Here is a 10,097-nt window from a genome sequence, read left to right as displayed (position 1 = left end):
TATATATATATATATATATATATATATATATATATATATGTGTGTATGTGTGTGTGAGTGTGTGTGTATGCATGTGTCTTTGTGACTGTGTTTGTTCCCTCACCACAGCTTGACAACCGGTGTTCGTGTGTTTACGCCCCCGTAACTTAGCGGTTCGGCTATAAAACCTAATAAAATAAGTACAAGGCTTTAAAAAAAAATTAAAAAGTCCTGGGGTCGATTTGTTCGACTAAAAATCTTCAAGCAATGCTTCAACATGGCCGCAGTCAAATGATTGAAACAAGTAAAATACTAAAATGATATATATAGTGCTACGGAGGAGAAATAACTTTATTGATCATGTGACAGATTTGAAGTATGCTTCACATTTTTGTGCGTCTTTGCTGTGTGGTGGACGATTTGAAATGACGGAGGAACGCGCGGTGTCAGTTACAATGTAAGCAAACAGTAAAATGGAATAGTCAGTGTGAAGTTGGCAACAAAAACAGTGAGTGCGAAGTTGGCTACGAAAATTGTCAGTGTGAAGTTGGCAACGTAAACAAACATCGAGTGTGGATTTGGTAATGAAGATGTTACAGAAAACATCCAGCCAACATCCGACTACTTCTTCCACTCTAAGCAAGTTGATTTGCTGCGCTGGCTTGCGGTTTCCTAGCTGCTGACTTGACTGTTGGATCCGTGTGAGTGTATCAAGAGGCCGCATTTTGCAACATTTGATATCAGAAGTAGGATTTCTATTGCTGCAGTGAGCCAATTATTCGTTATGGAGTTGGAAGGAGTGCAAGCAGGGAGACAGATAGGGGAGGAAGATGTGTTTTTGGTTGCAATCATGAAATCATATTACAAGACCAATGTGACAGACTGACTGAGTTTATGGAAGAGCAGAAAGCGCAGTCGGACACATGGTGCAAGTAACATGGTGCAAGCCTACTGTGTCCAGTTTGAGCTACTGGCTGACCAGAATGGGTGTGACGATTCCCAAAGAGCAGTTCAGCTTGCTACTAGCGGTGCTTAGCCAGTTGTCAGTGGCTAAAGAACCAAAGCAGAGGTCACTACCTGAAGCAAGAAGACTTAATGAAGGTTGCTGATACTGCAAGAAGTCAGGGCATAAAAGATAGGGCAGTTTGAAGAAGAAAGAACAAGAGATGGTTGCAGGAAATTGCTGGCACTATGGGAAGCCAGGGCACAAGAAGCACAAGGGCATAAGGACGGCAGTAGAAAGTTCCCATTTAGAGTGTGGTGAAAAAGGGTATCTGAGTCTTGACTGTCTTACAAGAATGAAGAGTAAGAAGAAGGTAAGAGAAGATAAAGGAGAGTCGGGAAACTTGAAGGGGCTGGTGTTAAGGGGCAACATCCAGCCGAGAATTTCAAAGAAACCCCCACCCCTGAGAAGATGACAAGTGGTTGGGAGGTTTGATGGTCCGAAGTGTCCGCTTGTGATTTCGGCCTCGGAGAAGACTTTCGTGAGACCCGGGGTGTGACAGCATCGAGACCTACCAGAGTCATCACAGCAGCTGTGTGGTGTTACCGGGTGCTGTACTGAACTGAGGGAACCAGTTGATGTTCTGACTAAAGTTACAGGGTGAGGGGTCACGCTTCCTGTCTACGTGGTGGAGATGGAGGGTCCTTGTCACTTGGTTTTGGGCTACTTGGCGTCCATGGGGTGTCAACTAGACAACTTCTCCATGAAAATTTCGGTGCAAGGAAGGTCAGTTCCTGTCGAGGTGGTAAAGCGGGCCACTGATGGTGGTGAGGTGAGAGCGTTACAGACGACAGTGATCCCCCCGAGATCGGAAATACTGCTTCAATGTAGTGCGAGAGACTCATTTCATGGATGTGTGGGGATGGTGGAGCTCAAAACACGGTGCAGGATGAAGGCTGGAGTTATGGTGGAACGACCTCTGGTGGAAAACAGGAAAAATGCTCAACAAACTGTGGAAAATGCAATTCTAGATAAAGATCTGGTCAAAGAGGTTTCTGTATACAAACAAGAATATGTCATCTGTTTACAGAAAGTCGTTGATGACTTGATGGAAGATGTTGGCAAAGCAACGAGAAGTGAGGCAGATGATGTGAAATCTCTTCTCAATGTCAATATTGTAAAGCTAAATGAAAAAGTCCGTTTCCTAGAAATGGAACGTTCCGATAGAGAAGTCAATATGGAAAGATGTCTGAAAATAAAAGAAATGTTGAGTCATAAGTGCAAAGATTCCCGTCAAATCTTTGTAGAAGAGACGAAGTCTTTCAAAGGTATCGCAGAAGAGCCTACACAGTGTTTAACAGAAGCGTTAAAATCTAAAGATGCCATTGTGAGGAAGCTTGACAAATGGGAACATTTGCAGGAACGTAACAGGAAAAACAGCAACCAGAAAACAAATTTTTTTATGAAAGAAAAGGAGGGAGTAAAAGAGCAAATGTCTTCACTGAACAATGACAACAGTTGAGTGTCAGAAAGTAAATTTCAGCTGACCCAGGAAATTAACGAACTAAGGGCGAAAAGCTTACAAGCAAACGACGAATACAAAACATATAGATATCGTTTGTGAAATAGAAGCATGACGGTCTTTTGACAGAATGGTGTATCTGTGTCCTAGCGTGAAATTGGGGAAGTTAGTTATCATTGTCAACCTGCCAACACCTTACTCCAAGCCAACCCCACAAACACCAAAATAAAGCAAATTAAAAGAAACAAAAAAAATCTTAATCTAATGCTAAATCACAGATAGAAACATATGACCTGAGATATAACACTTGAAGTCAATTATTATCATTATCATCATCATAATCATAATCATCATCATCATCATCATCATCATCATCATCATCATCATCATCATCATCATCTTCGATTTCACATAATATATTTGAAGCTCTTTGTTATAGTTTTATTCACGTTCTTTAGAAATAATGAATGACATTAAATATGGAAATAGACAACTTTCAACTAGGTTTCTCGGTGACGTCACGTTTATGCCCTTTCAAGGCTTATTTACATACACTTATTGTATAATCCCATTTCATTTCACGTTTTTGTGCATGTGCTCGTGTGTGGTATGTGCGTGTGCGATGTGCGGGGGTGTGTGTGTATGTGTATGTATTTTCTGAACACTTAATAATTCTCACTTTTGTGTAGTGAAGATGCACCAGTCAGATGAACGGGTTAAATAAAACAAAATAATTAACAGAGGCTTAGTATATTCTTAACTGCTTTTTTTCGACATCAAGAAATACGCCATGCCTCGCCTGTTTATACAATTCTCATCGCATTTCTTAGTTGCGTATTTCTTAACGTAAACATACTCACTCAGTGATAAATTAAAACTTGCTAAAGCTACTACTCGTCGAAAAAGAAGTCGAGCAATTACTTAGCGACGCCAACGCCACCAATGATATATTTCTACAATTTAATCGTATTATTCTGGTACAACACAAATGGTTCGGAACCTCCTATAATCCGCAATAATTTATGAGCAAGACCTTCAAATGTCAGCGGCCGCCAGACTAATTCACTGGAATCCTGCAGACTAGTGCCTTGTAGGTTGCTATATCAATAAACTTGTATTATTTATGCTAATGTAAGGTGGTGCGGTGGCAGAATCCTTAGCACTCCAGGCAAAATGCTTCGCGGCATTCATTATGTTCTGAGTTCAAATTCCACCGAGATCGACTTTGCCCTTCATCGATGAAATAAATACCAGGTGGATACTGGGGTTGATGTAATTGACTTATCCTCTCCCGAAATGTCTGGCCTTGTGCCAAAATTTGAAACTATTATTTCTAATAACGTACGGGTACTTGTCTAATTTGGAGTGTGTTGACCAAGGTGACCATCCCAGGTTTGGAAATCAATAATCCTGAAAGGCTTCGGGAATGTAGCTTCAGGAAAATCGCTGGTGTATCTATAGGAAGTAAACCAAAGCTTCCCGTAGTCACAATTCAAGCAAAATTAATCTCAGATAAAATAATCTACAAGAGGTTTCCGTAGGGTTTAATATAATTTCGGTTGAAACGTTGTTTGTCAAATATCTGCGTTTATGTGTGTCAAAGAGAAAGGGAGAGGGTGAGGATATGGGAGTGAAAGTGTAATGTGAAACGCAAAGAGAGAAAGGGAGATAAAGACAATAAGAGAAGATGAGAGGCAAACAGAAAAACAGAACGGAATGTGAAGGAGGGAGAGAAAGAGAGAAAGAGAGAAGAAGAGAGTTTGATAAAATCGTAAATATTTATGTGTGAGAGTCTGCTACTTTTCAGGTGTTTGTGTAATGTCATAAAGGTTTGTATTCAGCAATTATATTCGAGTGGATCTATAATCTAAAATATTCAAATTATCAACTCTCTGTAGGGTTTCTTTTACAAGCTAAACGATAATTGATTCTCGACCCACCATTATCTTACTACTGAGGTTGCTAAATGTTTGACGATCTTGTATTTTTAAACATAATATATCTTATTGTGAGTATACATGAACATTTGAGACTTAAAGTCGAAAAAGTGGGCAATGTTATATAAGCATCATGGTTGACTTGAAATACCTAAACGAAAGCAGTATTATTTACAATTGAGAAGAAAAAAGAATACTAATACATCGGTTTCAAATTTTAAATCTTGGTCAGTAATTTTAAGGCGATGGCGTAAGTCGATTACATTGACCTCTTAGCTTTTATCTCACAACATTTCTTGCTTAATGAACGAGAATTTGTTATTTGTGAGAATAACTTAGAACTTAATACTGCTTCCTAGATCGCCCTAGATAGTGCATTTGAACTTCGATGTATCAATAAACAAAGCTGAAACCTCATGATTGTATCAGTGGAGGTTAGATTACGGTACCTGAACCTCATGCGATATTAGGTGACAGATAAATTTGTACATAGAAATAGCCTTTAAAATAGGATCTAATGTAATACATCTGAAAACAATATAACTTCTGAGATAAAAACATTGTTAAAATAATACCTCGATATGAACAGTTAAACTTATATATCGTGGCACTTCTTAGGTTACGACGAGGGTTCCAGTTGATCCGATCAACGGAACAAACAGCCTGCTCATGAAATTAACGTGTACGTGGCTGAGCACAGACACGAGCACTCGTGTACGTAGTTCTCGGAGCGATTCAGCATGACACAGAGTGTGACAAGGCTGACCCTTTGAATTACAAGCACAACAGAAACAGGAAGTAAGAGTGAGAGAAAGTTGTGGTGAAAGAGTACAGCAGGGTTCGTCACCAATCCCTGCCGAAACCTCGTGGAGCTTTAGGTGTTTTCGCTCAATAAACACTCGCAACGCCCTGTCTTGGAATCGAAACCGCGATCCCACGACTGCGAGTCTGCTGCCCTAACCACTGGGCCATTGCGCCTCTACTGGCTTATATATAACTAAATGTAGAATTGGTGAGAAATCCTCATAATACGCATTTCATGACACACACAAATTAATAAAGGGTTCAAATTTCGTCAGAATCTTAAGGTGGTGAGTGTAAGTCGGTTACATCGACCCCAGTGCTCAACTGGTACTTATTTTATAGACTTCAAACGGATGAAAGGCAAAGTCCACCTCGTCACAATTTGAACTCAAAATGTAGAACCTGAAGTGCTTCTAAGCATTTTACCCGAGGCGCTAACGATTCTGCCAGCTCACCGCCTTATATAAAATAAGCATATCCTTCTCGAGCCAGGCCAGGCTCATGAGGACAGGTTTCCCGGTTTCAGTGGTGTATATATTCTCCATCGGGATGGGACGCCAGCCCATCGCAGGATTACTCATGTTTGCCAGCTGAGTGTACTGGAGCAACGTGGAATGAAGTGTTTTGCTCAAGAACACAACGCGTCACCCGGTCCAGGAATCGAAACCACAATCTTACGATACTCTAACCACTGAGCCACACGCCTCCACCTTAGCTTATATAATACTTGTTATTTCTACTCTATTATACAAGACTTGAAATATTGCGGGAGGAGCCTTGTCGATTGCATCGGCTTCGATACTTGAATGATCCGTATTTTATCAACCCTGAAAGGATGAAATATTCGATTTCGGTGAAACTTACACTCGGAACGTAAATCCGGAAAAAATTCTACAAAGCATTTTGTTCGATACGCTAGAGATTCAGCTAGTTTGACGACTTACCTCCCAAATTAATAATCCTTTCTGCTATAAGCACAAGGCCTGAAATTTAGGGGAAGGGGGCTAGTCGATTACATCGACCCCAATGATTAACTGGTACTTATTTTCATGAAAGACTAAGTCGACCTCGGTGGAATTTGAACTCAGAATATAAAGCTGTGAGAAATTCTGCTGAGCATTTTGTTTGACATCAAAATCGAAAGCCACAAGCTATGGCCTGATAGATTATTGTATGTATGCGAATTACATCACTTTATTTTGCTTTAAAATAAATTACACCAGACACGTTTTTTTCTCTGATTTTTTATTTTATTTTCCTTTTTCCATTTATCTTTTACCCTCATCCCATTCTGTTTAAGAGCATATATATAATAGAAGGCATCCGCTGGTCTAGAGAGACCATGGACCTGCGCTCGAAGAAACTGTCAGTTGCTGATCGTAGTGCAGCGTCTTTCGTGGGTGTAGAGGCCCACACGGGAGTGGCTGTCTTGTATACAGCGACTGCATTTGAAGGAGCTCTCTGTCAGCGCTACTGGTTTTCCTTCTGTCGAGTGCGCTTTTCTTTAGTAACGAGTTCCTGTTTTTCTTACCCTAACTTCATCCGTTTTCGCAGAATTTGTCTCCAGCCTGGGCAATCATTTGCGATCTTCTCCCATCTAAGAACGTCCATGTCAAGCGATTTCATATCTCTCTTGCATATTGAAACGAAGATGAGGTCGTCTTCGTGCTCTCGTGCCGGTGGCTATTCCCTATACAGAAGGTGTTTTGAAGTCCTCCCGTCCGGCATGCTATGTACATGACCGAGCCAGCGCAGACGACGCTGCTGGAACAGGGTGACTACATTGGCTATCTTGGTAGGGTTGAGGACTTGAGTGTTGGTGATGAGGTCGCTCCACTTGATATCCAAGATGCGTCTCAAATTACGAAGGTGGAAGACGTTGAGACGCCTCTCCTGTCTGGAGTAGAGGCTCCAAGTCTCACTGCCGTAAAGTAGTGTACTAAATACGCACACCTTATAGACAGCAATCTTGATGTTTTCAGCCAGTTTTCTGTTTTCCTAGACTCCCTTCGTGAGCCTGGCAAATGTGGAGGATGCTTGTCCAATTCGCTTTTTGATCTCAGGGTCCAGGGAGAGATTATCAGCGATGGCAGAGCTGAGGTAGGTGAATTCATGGATTACCTCCAGCTTGTAGGTGTTGGTGGTGATGGTGGTGGCATCTTGGCTCAGTTCTACGGTTTTCTTCAGACTGATAGTCAGGCTGAATTCCTGACAGGCCTTTGAGAGTTTGTCTATAAGGTGCTGCATCTATTCCTCAGAGTGGGCTGTCAGTGCTGCGTACTAATGGCTCGGTGGTTAGATAACGAGTTCGATTCCTAGATCGGGCTGTATGTTGTGTTCTTGAGCAAGTCACTTTATTTCCCGTTGCTGGAAGGGAAGGTTTCTAAACGATGAAAGGCGACGAGCTGGAAGAATCGTTAGCACGTCAGGCAAAATGCTTGGCGGCATTTCTTTCGTCTCTACGAGGAGGTACCCAAAAGTAACCGGAAACGTTGTCTGTGGGACAAGCCCGTTGTAGTTCAGGCTTCCACCGCTAGACGTCACTTAATGCAATCCTTAGGCGTCAGCCTGCCGACCGGCATTGTCGAGTGAAGTCGTATTGCTACGTAATGTGTCTTTGTTTTGTAGTGCTTCTCCTCTGTCGATTTTTGTCAAATGGATCTTTCCTTAACGTAGCAAGCTATGGCTATTGAGGCAGATTTAGTCGCTATTTCTAAAAGGTTGACTGACCGGGTTGAGAATCCCCTATTGGCTGATCTTATAACTTATAAAATTGTAATGGTAGGGTGGTCTACTTTTGGATAAAATGAGAAGGGTGCAAGAGTGTTAGTGTGAGGGAAATGAGTTTGCATAGGGAGACTGACTGATATCAGGGAAGGGGAGAATAGAGTTGTGTAAGCGACAAATATGGATTGGTAGTGGGGTGCTAACGTTAATACAGCTGCCATTCAGGAACACGCACGCGCGCGCTTTCAATCGGTTTACAAAATCGAGTCGTAGCAGACAGACGATAACCAATGAACACAATGTATGTATGTATGTATGTTATCAATCAGTTTCATTTCTTTATTTCTTGCCAAAAGAGAAAGAGCCGGACTCTAACATAGATTCAAGGCTCCTTCATTGGAACTTTTATCAACATCATCTAGGTATTTGTGCATATGTGTGTGTGTGCAGTATTTGGTGTTAGTGTATGCGCAGATTTGTATGTTTGTTTTATGGATACGTTTTTATGTCTAGATGCATGCATATGTATTTATGTGCTAAATGTTTGGAAAGTTTTACATATCTTTACAGTTCCATTGATGGCTTGAATCTGTAGTCTTCTAATCAGCCTTTTTCTTTCAGGTTTTGAGAACCCTATTTTTTCCAGATTTTTGTTGGGGCAGTTCGTTACATATCCCAATGCCCCAGTATGTATGTATGTAGGAGAATATACAAATAATAACAACAGACGAGGACAGGTGGTGTAAATAACAAAAGGATATATTAGTATGACGCTCGGGAATACGGAAGGTCTTTGACGTTTCGAGCTACGCTCTTCAACAGAAAGAATACGGAGACAAGGAGAAAAACACGGAGAAAAAAAATTGAATAGTGTTCAGTCAATGTCACACGTTGTCACGTTTAATGAAAAAAATGATTTAGGTCAAAGGTTTCTCTATTAACATGTATACACTTATGAAATTACGCACATGAATAGAAGTAACTGAATCCCACAACAACTATATGTGTGATTAAACCAAACTCATTCTTATTTCTCATCTCCTCCTTCTCTCTACATACACACAGACATACGCACATACACACACACATCTTGCATATCACGCTCTTTTTTGCTTCGCCCTCACTATCTTTCTCTTTCTCTCCCTCTCTCCTTTTCTCTCTCTCTCTCTCTCTCTCTCTCTTTCTCTCCACCCATCATTCTCTTTCTCGCTCCGCTGAGGGTCAGCATTTAACGTTAGGATTTCGTGTTAGTACTCAGGATTAGGATTACAATTATGAGTTGGGGTAAGGATTACATTTAGACAGAAACTCAAAAGAGATTCACAAGATTGGAATTTCTGTACAGATTTTTACAGAATTGAACTTGCATATGTTTGGAATTTGGACATCAAACAAAAATATATTCTTAAAAGAAAAAAGATAGAAAAGTCTACAAAGTACTTTTAGTTCGAAATTTCGCTGAGTGTTTTTTATCGAAAAGATTTACTGTATATAAGATAAAGAGCTTTGCGGTGTTATTGTTAATTTTTTAAGTGATTGACTTGGGTAACGTCGGGTATTTCAGCTACTGTTTAATAAGATTTTAGTAGAGGGCAAGAGAAACTAATTTTGGTTTTTGTGTTTTTTTCTCTTTTTTTAATTATCATTAGCATTCTATTATGTTACCAACAATGAATATATAATTAGTCTATCTGATGCACTGTTGTCAGTTCGTGCTTGCTTCGTAATAAAAGCCATGTAATTATTTTAATTAAATGTGTCTGTGCACGATGCAGAATAAAGCTGGTAAGCTGGGAGGGAAAGAAACAGGATAACTAAAAAATTGCTGCTCTTGTTTATCCCAATGTAGGATCAGAGGCGGCCCAACCTGCCAATGTAGAATCAGAAGTGGCCCAATTTACCAATGTAGGATCATAGGCGGTTCAATCTATCAATCTTCACGCTTTTTTTTTTTTTTTTATTAAACTCTTCATTTAATTATTGTCCGAATTTCAGAGAATAGGAATTATCAGTTTTATACACAGATTTATGGTGCCGAGTTGGCAGAATCGTTAGCGCGCCGGACAAAATGCTCAGCAGCATTTCGTCCGTCTTTACGTTTTGGGTTGAAATTCCGCCGACGTCGACCTTACCTTTCATCCTTTCAGATTAGATCAAATTAGTACCTATAGGATAATTGTCATCG

General features: G+C 40.5%; 2 protein-coding genes across 2 annotated transcripts in view; one reads left to right on the top strand and one right to left on the bottom strand.

Annotated features, from left to right (window-relative positions):
- LOC106867576 (solute carrier family 22 member 16) overlaps positions 1–703 on the bottom strand; it is a 34,039-nt gene extending 33,336 nt beyond the window's left edge. Inside the window, exon 1 of the mRNA XM_014912484.2 lies at positions 577–703. Within this exon, the coding sequence (XP_014767970.2) occupies positions 577–703 (127 nt within the window). The remainder of the gene's footprint in view (positions 1–576) is intronic.
- Positions 704–1,871: 1,168 nt separating this feature from the next.
- LOC106867571 (organic anion transporter 3) overlaps positions 1,872–10,097 on the top strand; it is a 67,151-nt gene continuing 58,925 nt past the window's right edge. Inside the window, exon 1 of the mRNA XM_052972013.1 lies at positions 1,872–2,346. Coding sequence (XP_052827973.1) covers positions 1,872–2,346 — 475 coding nt within the window. The remainder of the gene's footprint in view (positions 2,347–10,097) is intronic.

The sequence above is a fragment of the Octopus bimaculoides genome, chromosome 11, assembly GCF_001194135.2.
Source record: "Octopus bimaculoides isolate UCB-OBI-ISO-001 chromosome 11, ASM119413v2, whole genome shotgun sequence".
Classification (NCBI taxonomy): domain Eukaryota; kingdom Metazoa; phylum Mollusca; class Cephalopoda; order Octopoda; family Octopodidae; genus Octopus; species Octopus bimaculoides.
This window is presented reverse-complemented; position numbering and strand designations above follow the sequence as displayed.